The 20,495-nt window shown below is 41.8% G+C and overlaps 1 protein-coding gene across 1 annotated transcript in view; it reads right to left on the bottom strand.

Moving 5' to 3' along the window:
• Positions 1-20,495, bottom strand: part of USH2A (usherin) — a 1,098,211-nt gene that overhangs the window by 1,019,979 nt on the left and 57,737 nt on the right. Inside the window, exons 3-5 of the mRNA XM_075339131.1 lie at positions 17,983-18,118; positions 10,532-10,595; positions 5,192-5,483 (exon numbers count right to left, since the gene is read on the bottom strand). Coding sequence (XP_075195246.1) covers positions 5,192-5,483; positions 10,532-10,595; positions 17,983-18,118 — 492 coding nt within the window. The remainder of the gene's footprint in view (positions 1-5,191; positions 5,484-10,531; positions 10,596-17,982; positions 18,119-20,495) is intronic.

The raw sequence follows: 20,495 nt of genomic DNA, 5'->3' as shown, positions 1-20,495 counted from the left end.
CCTCAAACTAAGGATCCTATGCTGTCCCTTATCCCAGAGGTAAGCTTGATGCTAGCTAGGTCTGGGCCCCCAGCATGTCCATAACTCCTGTTTGAGCTCTCATCTTACACCCCCTCTCCACCCATCCCAGGATAGGTCAAGAACTGGAGAAGCAAACCAAACAAATAACACAGACAGGGGAAAGAATAAAAATTTATGCACACTGCAATCAGACAGAAGGGAGAGACAATATGAATAGGGATGATTGAATACCACAAATATTCGGCTTCACGGATATTTTCCGAATAGGTCACAGCTATGCGAATATTCGATGCGCAATGTAAGTCTATGGGAAGCCCGAATAGTTCCAAATAGTTATCTCGGGTTTCTCATAGACTTATATTGCGCACTGAATATTCGCGAATAGTCGAATAGCGGCGACCTATTCGAAAAATATTCGCAAAGCTGAATATTTGAGGTATTCGATCATCCCTAAATATGAACCCAGGAGAAAAGAAACAAAGAAAGGAAATAAACTTGCAAGACGGATATTTCCACAGCACACAACTGGTCCCCAAGTTCTGGATCACAACAATAAGGACCAATACACAGGAGCAACACTGAAGCTATATGTGGGCGTCACACGGTACGATCTATCGTGCAATCGCACAAGCCATCGTACCCGCCCCCGTCATTTGTGCGTCACGGGCAATTAGTCGCCCGTGGCGCACAAAGTTGTTAAACCGCCGTCACAAGTACTTACCTCAAGGACGACCTCGCTGTGGGCGGCGAACATCCACTTCCTGAAGGGGGTGGGACGTTCGGCATCACAGCGACGTCACACAGCCGCCAGTCAATAGTAGCGGAGGGGTGGAGATGAGCGGGACGTAAACATCCCGCCCACCTCCTTTCTTCAGCATAGCAGGCAGGAGCCGCGGGACGCAGGTAAGCTGTGTTCATCGTTCCCGGGATGTCACATGGAGCGATGTGTGCTGCCCCGGGTACGATGAACAACCGGTGCAAAGAAAAATAAACGATTTTTTAAAAATAAGAGACGTGTTACCGATTTGTGAACGTTCAGCGTCGATCAGAGGTGTCACACGAAATGATGTCGCTAGCGATGCCGGATGTGCATCACGAAAACCGTGACCCTGACGACATATCGCACGATAGATCGTCTCGTGTGACGCCCGCAATAGTCGGCGACCAGCAACAGGATCCAGAACCTTATAAAAGGTGAAGGCGGCTGTGAATGGTCATTAGCAGTCTGAGCTCCTAGCAACCGTTCTCACATTCTTTAATAGCTCATTGTGTTATTTGGTTGATTCCTCATGGGTGGGGCAAACCTACATAAAACTCCACCCCTGCACAGACAATGTAATGTTGAGAAGTAGAGAGCTTATCTGCTTAGGAGTTAGTGTAAAGAGAGGAATGAATATAATGATCATGATCAAGCATGAAAGATGAGGGAAGGGGCAAGATTAATCTTTTTCTTTACTGACTCCCCTGCTCTGTCCTTCAAAAAACAATTACGATAAACATAAGGCATTTTGACTATTTTTTCCTCAATTTAATAAATGTTCTCAGAGCTTTACTATAATCTGTTTTATGGGCAGATATGCAGCAGTAGAAGTAGTCTGTAAGCAGATGTTTGTAAGAAATCCTGTAGAGTAACTGGCATTGAATAGTTATACTGTATATTCATGGAATGCCGGCTATAACCATTGTTGACTTTGCCTGTGCAGCATTCAGCGACACTAATTAGCTAAGAATTATAAGAACACTAGTCAAGATAATTATGAGCATACATCATAATCACTATAGGGATATATACAGAAGAAGAGGGAGTTGAAAGATAAAGTATTTAGCTTAGGAGGCTATTAATCTGCAGGAACCATAAAAGGAAGCAGAATTACAGAACAAGCACAGGAGGATATCGAATGTCTAGATGTAATGAACTTCATGAATGATTGAAGACAAATAAGATATTGTTGCAGTCAGGTTTCGGACGCTGAATATTTTGGTAAAAGCTGTAGAACACGATGGTTGGTATGTCTTATATTTGGGAGAGGGATGGGAGGACATTTTTGGTCTATAAAACATTAATGAACATCAATTATTACAGTAATTTTTATACTTGTAATTCAACATTACTGTAATGATTTGTTCAAAGGGTTGTCAGGTTTTAAGAAACTTATTTTGGAATTCATTAGAGCATTGTGATTTAAAAGAGTTTAGCGGTAATACAAATTAAAAAGGTCCAACCACCAGGATTTTCCTATATAAACTAAAGCCAGTGCTATACTAGCGCTATCATGCTGATTCTATACATACCTTTAATTGTGAGATCGGATGTATACTTTCTGAAATATAGGCAAGTAAATTCTGTGAAATGCACAGTTATATAACGGAATATCTAATAGGTGGGTCGGGTTTTGCTAGTTATTCCCGCCCCTGTCTGCTGCCTGTCCTCCCTCCCTCTGTCCTTCCTCCCTTCTCTCCCTGAAATAACAGAGACGGAGGAGGAAGGACAGGCGGCAGACAGGGGCAGGAATAACTTGCCAAACCCGACCCACCTATTAAATATTCTGAAGCACCTATCAATCAAATAACTGCATTTCACAAACTTTACTTGCTTGTATTTCAGAAAGTATATATCCAATCTCACAACTAAAGGTATGTTTAGAATCAGCATCATAGCACTAGTATAGCACTGGCTTTAGTGTATATATGAAAATCCTGGTGGTTGATCCTTTTTAAGACCTATCCATACAATAGATGGCGGTTTCACCATTAGAACCCCCATCAATCAGCAGGGAGGAGCTTTGTTTTCCCCTCATTTGAATGAAATGAAGTTTCTGCATGCGCAAAGTTGCGTGCAACCTTGATTCAACCCTTTCAGTATTTTGGGTTCATTGGTTTCAGAATATTAAACATAACATAGTTGCCAACATTCCAATTTTCCTGATCCAAAAAACTAGAATACAAATGGAGTGAAGCTTTTTTGTCCAAAAAGGGAGAAGGTTTCTATGTTTGTTTGTAATCTAAAAAATTAGCCCCTCAAACCTGAGACTAGAAAATAGTAGGTGAGATAGACGTATAGCCATATTTGTGTGTCCTGCCTTATACTATAAAGCGGTCATTAACTCATCCACCCTCCAGTGATAAGGAGATGACTCTGCTTATTCTTTTTCCGTCTATATGGCAAAGCTGATAAATGAGGTACCGAGAACAGAAAGTGTCAGACTATTCTTTCTATGAACTGGAATGTTTCAAGATTTTTTTCAAATGTGAATAGTAGGAATTGATAACTATAATTTATTTAGCAAGGATGATCAAGTAATTTCTAAACTAATCAAATTCACTTAGAATTTTCAAGAATTTGCATTCTGACGTCATGACACTGCCCAATTGACATTATGTGGAGAGACACACAATATGACTGCATGACACCAAAATGCCAGAGCAGAGAGAGGACCTGGGAAGCAAATGGAGGAGTGTAGGGCAACTTTAGGTTCAGGAGGCATCAGAGGTTATTAATTGGCTTTTTCAATTCACAGCTAATACATTTGTTGTGAATTCAATTTCCCAGGAGATGTTAAGAAAATGTGCCGAATTAGAATTTTTGAATATCTATTATTTTGAAAAAAAATTATTTGTATGATAAATTTGCTATAAATACATTGTACATGTCATGATTCCTCTATCCAGTGTGTCTTCGACACAGTGAGTGACAGTTTTTCTGCTTTTTGGAATCAGGGTCATGCTGGGCTGAAAGTTTGGCGAGTGGCAGCTCAGCCATCCAATTTAGTGCAGGGGTGTGCTCAGCTGTCGGTATGTTGATTGACTGCTCAACCGTCCAATCTGAGACTGGGAAGTGCTAGGCTTCTTCACGTGTTCCCTGTTCTGAGTGATTGCTAAGCTACTTAGATGAGCAGTCAGACCAAGATTAGAGATGAGAGAACCCGAGGTTCGGTTTTCGATCGGAACACAGACTTTAAAAACCAGAGTTCGGGTTCGCAGTTTCAATGCTTTATTTGTGAACTTCACTCACGAGCAGCTCTGTGCGCACGCACGCTTGGTGCTCAGCCCTGTGTAGGCCCCTTGTTGTGTTTGAAGGGTGTGCCCTTGGGGGTTACAACAGCATGATCTAATGTAGTGTGCAACAATAAAAAAAAAAGATTTGAAAAAGCCTGTCCACCCTTCCCCGGAAGTCATCTACTTATGGCTGGCCATATGTGGGCAGAGACTCACACTGCCAACCAGTGATTTCGAACCAGGCTCGGCAAAGTTCAAACCAGTGGAGGTTTGGTTCAATTTCTGCAGCGAATTGAACCTCCAAAGGTTCGCTCATCTCTATTGAAGATCACTGCCTGTCATAGTATCAAATTGTCTCTCCAGTAAAGGAGACAAACTCTAGCACAGCGCCACCTATTGGAAGTAGCGATCCTAAAAGTCACAAGTGGATTTTTGACAATCCTTTGCAATATGACTCAGGATATATAAGCCAGATCAGAATCCCAATTTGCAGACACGGTGTTTCGGGGTGCTTGCCCCTCGTCAGTGCAAAGTATGGGGGTGTCTGATCTGGCTCATGAGAAAGCTATGTGGGGACCACGGGGGAACACTATTCTCCTTAAGGAGACTTTGCAAGCCAGTCTGGCTGCCAGGTAAGGGGACTTATAGCTGCAATGCCCCTAAAATTCCACGGGGGAACACTATTCTCCTTAAGGAGACTTTGCAAGCCAGTCTGGCTGCCAGGTAAGGGGACTTATAGCTGCAATGCCCCTCTGGGAAATATTCAAATTGTCTCTCCAGTAAAGGAGACAAACTCTAGCACAGCGCCACCTATTGGAAGTAGCGATCCTAAAAGTCACAAGTGGATTTTTGACAAAGTATCAGTGGTGCTTGTTGGACTTCTTCATCTGTGCTCTGTGTTTTTATCTATTGGTGCCTGACCTTGGACCTCCTCTGACCATCTGTTTGTCTGATCCGCTATTCTCCTGGTATTCTGACCCCAGACTGACCTGACTACACATTTTTTCTTCCCCTTAGTTTACGACGTGCTCTCCTGGTATCTGACCTGGAACGTTTCACTACCCTGCTTCACGACTTGTCCATTAGTAGTGATTAGCGTCACAGAATAGTTTTGGCCAACCATTTTCTGTTGGACACCTGTAATGTCACATACATAATTAGAATTATAGTTCACCTGATATTGTCCATTGGTCAAATCCAATGTTATATTTATTCCTCTGTCAAAGTCCGAAGCAGATAAAATAGAAGAAATCCATGTGGTTTGAAGATCATTATCATTTATGTAGGACACCGGATGGGCGTCCCGATGTATCCTTAAAACTTTATCCCTTGTTTTGCTGTGTGCACCATTCGGGATGCAGGATCTTCCATCCAGGGGGTGAAGACGTGGGTGGCTGCTAGGACATCGGCATTCTGACTGAATGGCCACTTGAAGAAACTTTTCAGAAAACACTTCCAAGATTTCTCTGTTGAAAAGCAAAGCAAGGTTATCCAAGAAATAAATCTACGCTGATAAAAATGAACTACTGATAAGAAGGCAAAGTTAGATCAATGCATCTTGTAATTAAAGGACTCCTGAGTTTAGAGGTGATAAAAGAGATGAGCAAAGAGATGTTTCTCAATGACCCAACCATATGAGATCGTTATAGATCAACCGCTAGGGTCTATGTGCATTGGAAGATGTTTGCCCAAAGCTGTTTGATTCCATGTCCCCATGTATCTTGTTGCTCAGCAGATGTGGATCTGTAGTTGCCTGGAAATGTGAAGCCATCAAAATGCTTGGCTTGACCTTTAAAGAATACAACATCGATGACCCATATGTAAGATAATCCATCATTATAAGATCGGATCCAAATCTGGGCATTCCCAAAAATTGGATGAGTTCTTGCTCTATTGGACATAGCGCCATACTTTTGGTAGTGGATACGCAGGGTATTGCAACTGAGCTACTGCTAACTCTATGACCAGATTCATCCATTACCAGAAGTATAAAAAAGTGCCTGGAAAAACAGTGAAGATTATATGTCCAGTGATTGATAGGAATATCAGGGAAGAGATACATATAGATCAGATATTAAAGAGAACCTGTCACCAGTACAAATGGGCAGTTTTGCTCCTAATTTATTCATGCTGCTCCTCTGAATATTCCATTTTACTTTTCTAAATCTGGTATATGGTTCCACAGATTTATTTAGTGTTCCTTTTTCTGGTCTTTATGAAGGGATTATTGCTTAACAGGCTAATAATGCGAGACAACTTAAAGACACGCCCCCGAGGATCCTGTATATAAAAATGTGCACCAAATAAAGTGGCCCATATCACTGTTACTGTGGATTAAAAAAAAAGAAACATAATACTCAGGGGAGCAGTGAAAATAAAATAAAATATGACCTAGTGACAGGACCTCTATCGTGGCCTATTCTAAAGATGGACGGATGAATAATTTTGGAGCTCCAAAAAACTATTTCAAATCAGTTGCTCTATTTTAAAAAGAAATGTCAAAATACACGTAAAAGGATTCTCTGTTATGGACAGTACAGTTTTGATAGTATAAACAAAGTAATTATAAGTTGTTATGTTGCGGGCACCCCATAGATATTTTGAGTAATCTATGGGGGAATTTGGTAAATGTCCCATCACTGCTGGGTATATAAATGCTATACGGTTCCAGCGTCCAGAGATTTAGTTAGTGCTCCTTTTACTGGTCTTTATGAAGGGATTATTGCTTTACAGGGTAATAATGCGGATATCCTTCAAGACACACCCCTGAGGATTCCGCATACAGTCATATGAAAAAATTTGGGCACCCCTATTAATGTTAACCTTTTTTCTTTATAACAATTTGGGTTTTTGCAACAGCTATTTCAGTCTCATATATCTAATAACTGATGGACTCAGTAATATTTCTGCATTGAAATGAGGTTTATTGTACTAACAGAAAATGTGCAATCCGCATTTAAAGAAAATTTGACCGATGCAAAAGTATGGGCACCTCAACATAAAAGTGACATTAATATTTTGTAGATCCTCCTTTTGCAAAAATAACAGCCTCTAGTCGCTTCCTGTAGCTTTTAATGAGTTCCTGGATCCTGAATGAAGGTATATTTGACCATTCCTGTTTACAAAACAATTCCAGTTCAGTTAAGTTTGATGGTCGCCGAGCATAGACCGCACGCTTCACATCATCCCACAGATGTTCAATGATATTCAGGTCTGGGGACTGGGATGGCCATTCCAGAACATTGTAATTGTTCCTCTGCATGAATGCCTGAGTAGATTTGGAGCGGTGTTTTGGATCATTGTCTTGCTGAAATATCCATCCCCTGCGTAACTTCAACTTCGTCACTGATTCTTGCACATTATTTTCAAGAATCTGCTCAGACTGAGTTGAATCCATGCGACCCTCAACTTTAACAAGATTCCCGGTGCCGGCATTGGCCACACAGCCCCAAAGCATGATGGAACCTCCACCAAATTTTACTGTGGGTAGCAAGTGCTTTTCTTGGAATGCTGTGTTTTTTTGCCTCCATGCATAACGCCTTTTTGTATGACCAAACAACTCAATCTTTGTTTCATCAGTCCACATGACCTTCTTCCAAAATGTAACTGGCTTGTCCAAATGTGCTTTTGCATACCTCAGGCGACTCTGTTTGTGGCGTGCTTGCAGAAACGGCTTCTTTCGCATCACTCTCCCATACAGCTTCTCCTTCTGCAACGTGCGCTGTATTGTTGACCGATGCACAGTGACACCATCTGCAGCAAGATGAAGCTGCAGGTCTTTGGGGGTGGTCTATGGATTGTCCTTGACTGTTCTCACCATTCCTCCTCTCTGCCTTTCTGATATTTTTCTTGGCCTGCCACTTCTGGGCTTAACAAGAACTGTACCTGTGTTCTTCCATTTCCTTACTATGTTCCTCACAGTGGAAACTGACAGTTTAAATCTCTGAGACAACTTCTTGTATCCTTCCCCTGAACAACTATGTTGAATAATCATTGTTTTCAGATCATTTGAGAGTTGTTTTGTGGAGCCCATGATGCCACTCTTCATAGGAGATTCAAATAGGAGAACAACTTGCAAGTGGCCACCTTAAATACCTTTTCTCATGATTGGATACACTTGCCTATGAAGTTCAAAGCTCAATGAGGTTACAAAACCAATTTAGTTCTTTAATAAGTCAGTAAAAAGTAGTTAGGAGTGTTCAAATCAAGAAATTGATAAGGGTGCCCATACTTTTGCACCGGTCAAATTTTCTTTAAATGCGGATTGCACATTTTCTGTTAGTACAATAAACCTCATTTCAATCCAGAAATACTGAGTCTATCAGTTATTAGATATATGAAACTGAAATAACTGTTGCAAAAACCCAAATTGCTATAAAGAAAAAAGGTTAACATTAATAGGGGTGCCCAAACTTTTTCATATGACTGTATAACAATTTGCACCAAATAAAGTGGCCCATATCACTGTAACCATGAATTTTAATTTTGAAGCTCCAAAAAACTATTTCTAACCAGTTATTTTATTTTTAAAAGAAATGTTAATCTCCACTTGAAAGGATTGCTTGATTTGGACAGTCCGGTTTTTACACTATAAGCTAAGTAATTGTAAGTTCTTATGTTGCTGCCACCTCATAGCTATTCTGAGTAATCTATGGGGGAATTTGGTAAATGTCCCATCACTGCTATACGGTTCCAGAGATTTATACAGTGCTCATTTTTCTGGTCTTTATGAAGGGATTATTGCTTAGCAGGCTAATAATGCAGGACAATTTAAAGACACGCCCCTGAGTATCCTGTATATAAAAAAATATTGTCCCAAATAAAGTGGCCAATATCACTGTATCTGTGGATTAAAAATGACACCCAAAACATAATACTCAGGAGAGCAGTGGAAATAAAATAAAATATGACCCTGTGACAGGTCCTCTTTTATGGCATATCCTAAGCATGAACCATCAATTGTAGACCTCCAAAAAACGATTTCAAACCAGTTATTTTAATTTTAAAAGAAATGTTAGAATCCACTTGAAAGGATTCCCTCATTTGGACAGTCCAGTTTTTATAGTATAAACTAAGCAATGAAAAGTTGTGTTGCTGGCACCCCATAGCTATTCTGAGTAATCTATAGGGGAATTTAGTAAATGTGCCATCACTTGTGGGTATATAAATGCTATATGGTTCCAGAGATTTAAATAGTGCTCTTTTTTCTGGTCTTTACGAAGGGATTATTGCTTAACAGGGTAATAATGCAAATCAACTTAAAGACACGCCCCTGAGGATCCTGTATATAAAAGTTTGCACCAAATAACGTGGCCCATATCACTGTTACCGTGGATTAAAAAAAAAGAAACATAATACTCTGGAGCAGTGGAAATAAAATAAAATATGACCTAGTAACAGGACCTCTTTCGTGGCCTATTCTAAAGATGGACGGATCAATAATTTTGGAGCTCCAAGAAATTTCAAAATGCACGTGAAAGGATTCCCTGCTTTGGACAGTCCAGTTTTGATAGCATAAACTAAGTACTTATAAATTGTTATGTTGCTGGCATCCCATAGTTATTCTGAGCAATCTATGGGGGAATTTGGTAAATGTCCCACCACTGCTGGGTATATAAATGCTATAGAGTTCCAGAGATTTAGATAGTGCTCCTTTTTCTGGTCTTTATGAAGGGATTATTACTTTATAGGGTAATAATGCAGAGCAACTCCAAGACACGCCCCCGAGGATCCCACATGTAAAAATTTGCACCAAATAAAGTATCCCATGTCACTGTAACCGTGGATTTAAAAAAAAAAAAGAAACACACAATGCTAAGGGGAGCAGCGGGAATAAAATAAAATATGACTTATTGACAGGTCCTGGCCTGTTCTAAAGATGGAAGGACCATCAATTTTGCAGCTGGTATTTCAAACCTGTTATTCTATTTTTAAAAGAAATATCAAAATTCACTCTTCTTTGGACAGTCCAGTTTTGATAGTATAACCTAAGTAATTATAGGTTCTCGTGTTGCTGGCGCCCCCTAACTATTCTCAGTAATCTATGGCGGAATGCAGTAAATGTCCGATCACTACAGGGTACATAAATGATTAAATGGCTCCCTTAGAAATCAGTAACTGTCCGTGCAGCCAGATAACACTGGGCCCTCTAAAGTGAGAGACTTTTCTTCTGAGACATTCTGGATGACAAACCTTTAAAGTCCCATTTTTGGAGCTACTTTAACATTATTTTGGAAGATATTTCTTAGCTGGTATAAAATAGATACATAATACATATATATTTTCATATGGATGTCCATTTTATACATATATATATATATATATATATATAGCGTTTTTGATATGATGTTGGAAAATTTAATCAAAACGACATGTTCAACATTCATCCTTCAAGGGCCTTCATATAATTGAACATAATATTTATAAAAATATTTTTGTGGTCAAGGACTCATAATGGCTACGACAACTGTACATACATGATAAAGATACTTAACTAAATAATTTGACCACTTACCTGTTTGTAAGTGCCTCCTGATACAACCGGAAATCTTGCATTCTTCCAACAAACTGTTCGGAACCTATAGACAAACAAAATACAAAAATGATACTTAAAGAGGACCAACCACCAGGATTTTCCTATATAAAGTAAAGCCAGTGCTATACTGGCGCTATCTTGCTGATTCTATACATACCATTAGTTGTGAGATCAGATGTATAGTTTTTGAAGTATAGGCAAGTAAAGTTTGCGAAATGCACTGTTATTTGATTGACAGGTGCAAGGGAATATCTAATAGGTGGGACGGGTTTTGCTAGTTATTCGTGCCCCTATCTGTCTGCCTGTCCTTTCTCCCTCTGTCTCTATTATTATGAGGGGAGGAAGGAGGGAGGAAGGACGGGGGAGGGAGGGAGGCCATGCAGCAGACAAGGGCAGGAAAAAATAGCAAAACCAACTCATTTATTAGATATTCCATTGCACCTATCAATCAAGTAACAGTGCATTTCACAAACTTTACTTGCCTACATTTTAGAATATATACATCCGATGTCACAACTAAAGGTATGTATAGAATCAGCATGATAGCACCACAGCAGATCACTGGCTTTAGTTTATATAGAAAAATCTTGGTGGTTTGTCCTCTTTAAAACAATTTTAAAAACTTTCATTTATTTATTTTTATTTTGTCCAGCATTGAAAGTTATGGAACTTTGTAAATCCTTTTATTAGAGTGCACCAATCACCAGGATTTTCCTATATAACCTAAATCCAGTGCTATAGTGGCACTATCAGGCTGATTCTATACATACCTTTAGTTGTCAGCTAGGAAGTATAGGTTTTGAAACACAAGCAAGTAAAGCTTGTAAAATGAACAATTTTTTGATTGACAGCAGCTGCTAATAGCTGGGGTGGGGTTTTGCTAGTGATTCCCGCCCCCCGGCCTGTGCATCCTCCCACTATCTAATATTTATGCTAATTCCATTATAGAAGTGTTTCACCACTGGCTGTGGCTAAATCATGATAGCTAAAAGGACCATGTGACCAGAAAGGGTATGGCCTCAGCCAACATAGCTGATACCAGGAAGCAACAATATTTTTCTGTTGGCCGAGGTCCCGCCCCTTCTGGTCACATGGGTATGACATCAGCACAGGTCCTTCTAGTCACCATGATTTATAGCCACAAACTTCTATAATGGAATTATCATAAATAATAGATAGAGGGAGGATGGACAGGCTGGGGGGTGGGAATCAGTATGAATACCCTCCCCAGCTATTAGCTGCTCAGCACCTGCTGCCAGTCAAAAAGCTGCTCATTTTACAAACTTTACTTGCCTGTATTTCAGAAAGTATACATCCGATCTCACAGCTAAAGGTATGTATAGAATCAGCCTGATAGTGCTAGTATAGCACTGGCTTTAGGTTATATTGGAAAATCCTGGTGATTGGTGCACATTAAGTGAGACCCTTTTCACTGCTATCATCTGTACTCCAAATGAGTATCTGATTTAAATGCAGCTAAAAGAAAACAGCCTTGGGGAAAAGCAGAAGTCGCTTTTTACAGGCATGAATACAAGTCATTCAGTGAAGTAATTTGCAAAGTTTCATAAAATTATGACAAAATTGGACAAAATTATTAAAGAATAAATAAAAGTTTACTTACTCTAACTTTTTCACAGGTAGCCCTTCCAGGAATTAGTGGTAGATTTTTGTATACGAGTCTAGTTTTTGTCACGGCCTTGTGGTAACTAATGATATCAGAGCTTAATACTAGAAAAGTAAGATTCATATTTCCTCTGAAGAACGTTTTGTACCATCCTTTATTCTGATTAGCAAGGTGGTATGGAGGCTGCCTCATTAGGCTGAAGTAATGAGCCAGTCCAGCTGCCACCTTTAATTAGTGAAGAGATAGGTACAATTGTTCTTTACAGACGTAACATAAAGACTAAAGAGTGTTCTCCGATTCGGAGGGTCCACAGCGTGCTTTACAGCATTTAGATTTCAATTAATCATACACTTCTAATGGAGGAATGTTGTGCTACAAACACAGAAAACCTGAATTCCCTTTATATAAAGGACTTGGTAACTTTCAAATATCTAAGGAGTCTTCAGAAACATATATCCTAAAGGAGTAAGACTCTATAGCTTGTAAGCCTCAGAATAAGTAGTTCTAGAGATAACTGACCAGTAGCTTCAAATTGTCTCTCCAGGAAGGAGACAAACTCTAGCGCAGCGCCACCGATTGGAAGTAGCAATCCTAAGGGGCACTTTGCACACTACAACATCGCAAGCCGATGCTGCGATGCCGAGCGCGATAGTCCCCGCCCCCGTCGCAACTGCGATATCCTTGTGAACATTATCGCTACGGCAGCTTCACATGGACTCACCTGCCCTGCGACCGTCGCTCTGGCCGGCGAACCACCTCCTTATTAAGGGGGCGGGTCGTGAGGCGTCACTGCGACGTCACACGGCAGGCGGCCAATAGGAGCGGAGGGGCGGAGATGAGCGGGATGTAAACATCCCGCCCACCTCCTTCCTTCCGCATATCCTACGGAAGCCGCGGTGACGCCGGTAGGAGACGTTCCTCGCTCCTGCGACTTCACACACAGCGATGTGTGCTGCCGCAGGAGCGAGGAACAACATCGGACCGTTGCGTCAGCGTAATTATGGATTTCGCCGACGCTGCACCGATGATACGATTATGACGCTTTTGCGCTCGTTAATCGTATCATCGAGCCTTTACACACTACGATGTCGCATGCGATGCCGGAAGTGCGTCATTTTCAATTTGACCCCACCGACATCGCACCTGCGATGTCATAGTGTGCAAAGCCCGCCTAAAAGTCAAATGTGGGTTTTTAACAATCCTTTGCATATGACCTAGGATATATAAACCAGATCAGAATCCCAATTTGCAGACACGGTGTTTCGGGGTGCTTGCCCCTCGTCAGTGCAAAGTATGGGGTGTCAGATCTGGCTCATGAGAAGCTTTGTGGGGACCACGGGGGAACACTATTCTCCTTAAAGAGACTTTGCAAGCCAGTCTGGCTGCCAGTAAATAAGTAGCAGTGGCTTCAAAACTTTTTTGGTCTATATTTACCAATCTCCATTCCTTTACAACTATGGATACAAACATTTTTCACTTTTTTCTGCCCTAGACCACCAGGGATCAAGGTGGATCCAGCCTTCGACCTGAAGGAAGATAAACACTGATTCTTTCACAACCACAGACCATCAGACATCCTAAAAGTAACCTATTCTTCACTTCCATAGACCACCAGATTGCAGACATTATACCTTTCTTGTGTCTAGACCACCTGGGATCAAGGACTATCCACCACCATAACAGAAAGAAGATAAATACTGATCCCTTCACAACCAGAGACCATCAGGTATAATAACCTCTTCTTCCCTGTATAGATAACCAGGGTCCAGATATTATACCTTTCTCCAGGGCTGTGGAGTCGGTAAGCCAAACCTTCGACTCCGACTCCTTAATTTCCCTTGCACAGACTCCGACTCCGACTCCTACATATATTGCTTATAGTTAGGTGAAAAATGTATTGTAATACATGAACATGTGTATGTGAACATCAGACATTTAATATTTTTTCTGATACAATAATCAAGATATTTGAATAGAACATAAAATATAATTATTGGAATAAACTTTAGAACACAAAAAACTGTAATAAATTGTAAATATGTAATACACTATGTAATATACAGTAGATTACATATATATCTTGTGTGTGTATGTATATTACATATTGTATTACATATTTACAATTTATTAGTTTTTTGTGTTCTAAAGTTGTATTCCAATAAATATATTTTATGTTCTATCTAAATATCTTGATTATTGTATCATAAAAATGATTAAATATCTGATGTTCACATTGTACTACAATAAATGCTTCACTTAAATGTAAGCATTATACTAAATGTTATTATTTAGTATGGTTTTGTTGAAAACTGTTTTTTGCCATTTACATAGTGCATTACATAGTGTTATTGCCTCCATCAGATCCTCCTTCGCAGATGACCTCAAATCTGCCCTAATAATTTTAAGGCTAGAGAACAACCTCTCTACTCTAATTTGGGTTGGAGGCAAAGCCGTAACCACATGGGCAACATCTCTAACAATTTCCGGGTATAAAGGAATTGCCTCATGCACAGTCAGTTTTGATGAACGGTTGAATTTTTCTATTTCTTTGAGAGCAAGTGAAAAATTTTACTGAAATCTGGTCAATCTGCTTGCTATAGGAGACAAAGTGAAATCTTTTTCCTTGCGGCAACGCTTTGCCTGCTCTTTGTCGTCCAAATACTTGTCAAAGTTAAACTCCTCATCTGATTAGGATGAAGATATGGCAGCAGTAGCACTGTCAGGCCCCAAGTCATCTTGCGCCTGGCAGTCCTGTAGCCGCTCATCCTAACTGCTACCTCACTCAAAGCTACTTTTCCTTTAGTAAGCTGTTGACCATCAGGCAGTATACGATGACTTGCGTCCACATAAACAGCTGCCAGAAGAATTTTATTTTCCAATAGCTGTGTCTCTCTCCGTTTCATTGAAGCAGAAATGCCATCTGTGATTAAACCTCCTCTTTGGGACAGGCAAAATAGCAAGTTCTTCCACTCCCTTATGAAAATGCCAGGAGTTAAATCCTCAGCTTGTAATTTTTTAGTCACGGTAAATGAGTGATTAAGCAATTCCTTCAATTCAGCCACCTGTGTCCATTGACCTTCATTTAATGTTACTTGAGGGTTCACCATATCTATAAGAAACGATTTTAGTTCAAGCAATCGCTCAGCCATTAAATAAGTGCTGCCTCACCAAGTGGCTTGATCAACAATTGCCCCTTTCCCAGCACATCTCTTCAAGATGGAATCAATTTTAGGGGTTCTGGCGGCAATAACCAACTTCCTCACTTTTCCAATTAGATTTCCAGCATGTCCACCCAGTTTCACACATCTGGCTTTTCGCCGGTTTGGCGGATGCGGCGCACGCCAGTACAGTACGATACAGTACAGAGGCAGCGCCGCAACTTCCGGGTCACATGCTCCGGTCACATGACAGCATGTGACCGGCATTTGTCACGCTGCCACTGTACTGTATACACTGTACTGGAGTGCGCCACTTCCGCCAAACCGGCGAAAAGCCGGATGTGTGAAACCGGGGTCCCTCTTGCAGACTATCTCTTATTGCCAGTTGCAGTGTGTGCACAACACAGCGCATGTGATGAATATGAAAGTGATTTGAAGCAGCTTCAACAAGATCATCTAATTCTAAAGTATCATTTTGCTGTTCTTCTGTTGTAATATCTGTTTGTTCCTCAGTTACATGAGCAGCACTGTGGCTCCATCTCTAACATACTAAATCCTAAATTTTCTTCTAGCTGTTGTTCATTACTCGCATTCATCAGTTTAATTGTACTTATCATGTTTGAAGCATTGTTTGTTACAATAGCAAGAACCTGTTCTTTTTTGAATTGGTAATCTTGCAGAACTTTTTCCACTAAGGCCTGGAGAAACTGGCTGGTGTGATGAGCTTTAGTGTCTTTTACTGCTAGTGTCTTGCTAACAATTTCTTTCTTGTTACGAACATATCGAACATTGATGGCAAAATAATTCAGTGACATTCAGTGGCTCCGGACATCCAGCAAAGGCAATGGGTGAAAAGATAGAACATTCAGACACAGCGTGAATGAGCATGTCAGCTTGTGTGGCCTTTTTCTAATCTGCTTTTGCTATTGAAAGCATTATCTATGAGCTCAAAAACCTTTCAGGTAACTTGAGGTTTTTTATAAAGCTGATCTGCTTTTGCAGCTGACAAACGTATCCTCAAAAAACGCAGCAAAAACGCTGTGTGTGAATGTAGCCTTAGATCAGGAATAGAACAGACATTTATAGGACATTTCATGAAAAAATATTCAGCACATTCTGCATTGCACTCCTGTCCCCAATTTATTATATATATTAGGAGTTGCAGTTGGTGCATTTTATACCGACTCCGACTCCACAGCCCTGCCTTTCTCTGCCCTAGACCACCAGGGATCAAGGAGAATCCAGTTCTGGACCTCAAAGAAGATAAACACTGATCCTTTCACTGCCATAGACCCCCAAGTATTTTTATAGTAACTTTTCTGTCCTACACTAACAGGTATTCTAACAGTGGCCTCTTTTTCCTTGACCTAAACAATCAGGGTCAGGCATTAACCTTCTCACAAACTTAGACTAGCAAAAGAATAGATATGATCTATTCAACGCACTAGCAGTAACTTCTCTACACAGAAAACCTAGATTCATAACAGTAACCTCTTGTTCTCTGCCCTAGACCACCAGGGATACAGGCATTAACCTCTTCACAGTCCTGGACTAGCAGGAAGACAGACATTGATACCTTCAGTGTTCTATACCACCAGGCATACTAGCAGTAAATTCCTTGCCCTAGACTATCAGGGATCCAAACATTAACTTTTCACAGCCCTAGACCAGCAGGAATATATACATTAAATTCTTACAACACCAGGGATCCTGTAAGTCACCCTTATTCTAAATTAGACCAATAGTTTTTCAGATGTGTAAGCCTTTACACCACCAGGGATGCAACATCTAACTGTCATGGTTCGCCTCCCTGTCCACATGGCTAGGAGGCGGAGCCTTCTCTCGAGCCTCACTTCCAGACCCTGGATGCCTTAAAAGCTGGCATTTCCAGTGAATCAGTGCCGGCTATAAGCTTAGCACTGCTTTGCCTGTGATTGCTGGTCCTGTGAGTGATATCCTGATCTGTCTGTTCCTGTGCTCCCGTGCCCTTGTCTGTGGTCCATCCCCTGGTCGTCCCTCCTGTCCTCTGTCCCCTCTCCTATTTCCCCACTCGGTTGCTTCCTACGGTACTGGCCTTGGCCTGACTTTGACTCCGCTTTTGCTCGTCCCTCCGGTCCTGCTTCTGCCCGTACGGTGTTTGACCCAGCCTGTGTGACTATTCCTTGCATGCTCTGCAGTTCTGTCTCTCAGCTCTGCTTTGAGGTAATGCATGAGAACGCTGTGAATTCACTTCCTGGTTCTCATTGCTCTGTGTAGTGTATTATGCTACAGAGCTCTGGCTCCCCCTGGTGGCAGCATTACAGTAACCCTTCACTGGATCAAGAGAGTTGCTCATAGTTATCAACTTTTTACCTTAGAATTCATGAATGTAGCGATAAAGTTATTAACTACTCTAGACCACCAGTACTGTTGTCAGTAAACCCTTTATAATTGTAGCCCACCTGGGACTATACTAATAATTTGAATCGTTCTCAATTTTTGGTACAGAAATATATGCGCATCTGCCTCACTCTTATTAAAAGGATTATCCCACAAACAACATGCATCACCTACAACATGACCTATGTTTCCAGTGTGTACAGTATTGGTTTCCTATATGGGGTCTGCTTGGTGTCTACCATAGCAGTAGAGGGGTGTACAATACAAACCTTTCATAGTTTGCCCAAGTCTTAAAAAACTCCCAGCTTCAGGTTCAGCAATAGGATCAATAAGGAATCTTGTATCAAATGGTGTTAGATCTTCTTCAGGTCCATTGATGAAGAAACCTATCTTGGTATAGTGCACCTGTCCTCGAAGGAGAAAAAGAAAATATCAATAGACATTCAGACATTGTTAATGATCCCTTCTAATGAGCTGATACTAAATCAAGCTTCAAACGTGGATCAAAACATCTTTTTCACCATCTGACCTCCGCCTTCTACTACGTTTAAAGAGGTTGTCCACTACTTTTAAATTGATGGTCTATCCTTAGGATGTCATCATTGTTTGATCAGCCGGTGTCCGACACCCGACACTCCCACCGATTAGCTGCTCTCAGTGTCAGTGGTGGCTGCAGGCGGCCGGAAATGCTCAGTTCTGGAGTTCCTCCAACTTCTGATACCGGCCACGTACTGCACCTCCGCCTCCCGTCAAATCAGTAGGAGGTGGATGTGCAGTACCCAGCCTCAGCCGCTGCCAGTTCTAGTCAAAATCAATGGCAGAACACTCCAAAAGATATCCAAACATCTTCCGAGCTATCCCATTGACTTGTAATGTAAAGAACAGATTGTCTTCCGAGTGCAAAACACCAGAACAATGGACATGTCTCTTTTTTTCACCACTTGGTGTTTTTAGAAAATTGAAGCTCTTAACAAGAGACTGCATGACAGATCATTTTTAGCATTTACTATAGGTGTCACAGGTGACCGACAGTCATGTAGTTTCTGACCATAGAAGGTCTCAGCGTTTGGCTGCGCAGAATGCTCCATAACTTTCCATTGTTCCTGCTGTCAGTATTCATTGGTATAGGTAGCTTTGCTGCTGGATTCATCCCTCTCCCCCTTTTGGACCCAGCAGAAGTTCGCCTTCCACCCAGCTGCTGATCATCAGTATTCTCTTGGTTTTTAAATACCCATTCATTCTGTGGACTGATGCTGGTGATATTTTTCAGTTAACTCCTGAGTCCTCTGTATACCCCACAAATGCCTTTATAAAATCCTCTGCCCTGTATGTACATTGTACGGTCCGGTCCACCCCGATAGGTGTCCTAATCTGCGCCTCATGTCCCTCCTTTTGCCCTCTTCCTGTGCTGATTGATGTGGATGACGCCTCATATACCATCCACGTAGGTGGACAAAATGTTCATACTTCCAGCTTGCGCAGGCACACTTCACTCTGCCCTGTTGTGGGCAGAGCCAAAAACATAGCTGCACCCAGTGTCGGACTGGCTACCGGAGGAATCTCCAGTAATGCCAGGCCTGGATTCAGGTATCTGCATTGCACTCCGGAGCTCTCACCTGAGCTCCGGCATGCAGCCGAGACTGGTGAGTTCAGGTGAGAGCACCGGAGATCAGCCTGTCCTGTCTGCAGCTGACATGAACTGAACCGCAATCGCCGGGGAATTAATCACTCGGTGCTCGCGGCACAGTCTAGGCTGCCAACCGGAGCTCAGTTGAGAGCTCCGGAGTGCAGTGCAGGTAACTGAATCCAGGCCTGGCATTACTGGAGATTCCTCCGGTAGCCAGTCCGACGCTGGGTGCACCTGTGCGAACTGGTGAGTTCTCTGTGCAGGCGTGAGATTTATCCTGGCGATGTGGATGAAGCGGGTGATGTCTTCCACATCGTCAGGCAAAATCTTGCCCCTGCGCAGAGAATTCGTCAGTTCGTTCAGGCGCACCTATGTTTTCAGCTTTGCCCGCAATAGGGCAGATCGAAGGGCGCCTGCGCGAGCTGGAAATATGTCTGCGCAGGCGCAATATTTTGCCCGCCATCGTGGATGGCATTCAAAGCGTCTTCCATGTCAATCAGCACAGGAGGACAGTGAAAGGAGGGACAGGAGGCGCAGATTAAGACCAAACAATTTACATACAGGGTGGGAGATTTTATAAAGGTATTGGGGGGTCACAGGGTAACATGCCCCTTTATAGAAGCAGCAAAGGCATTGCTTAAAGGGGTTCTCCACTACTTTGACTTAGATGGCCTATCCTTAGGTTAGGTCATCAATGTCTGATTGGCCAGGGTCCGACATGCCCCACTCCCGCCGATCAGCTCGGTTGGTAGACGGCAGCAGGCGGCTAGAAATGTTCATCAGTTTCGGAGCTGCTCCATCTTCTGATAGCGGCCACGGCTGGGTAATGCACATGCGCCTCCTATTGATTAGAATGGGAAGAGGATGTGCAGTACCTGGCCATAGCTCCTATGAGAAGACAGAGCAGCGCCAAAACTGAGCATTACCAGTTGCCTGCTGCCGCCACTGGGATCGAGATCAGTTGATTGGCAGGGGTGCGGCATGTCAGACCACGGTCGATCAGACATTATTGACCTATCCTAAGGATAGGATCAATGTCAAAGTAGTGGACAACCTCTTTAAGGTGCCAGCTTTAGTTTAAAAGGCCAAAATCTGGTGACAGGCTCCCTTTAAATCCCCGCTACGACCAACACAAATTAGTGTACGTTATTTCTT

The sequence above is a fragment of the Anomaloglossus baeobatrachus genome, chromosome 3, assembly GCF_048569485.1.
Source record: "Anomaloglossus baeobatrachus isolate aAnoBae1 chromosome 3, aAnoBae1.hap1, whole genome shotgun sequence".
Taxonomy (NCBI): Eukaryota; Metazoa; Chordata; class Amphibia; order Anura; family Aromobatidae; genus Anomaloglossus; species Anomaloglossus baeobatrachus.
The sequence above is the reverse complement of the archived record's forward strand: the minus strand, read 5'-3'. Positions and strand labels throughout refer to the sequence as shown.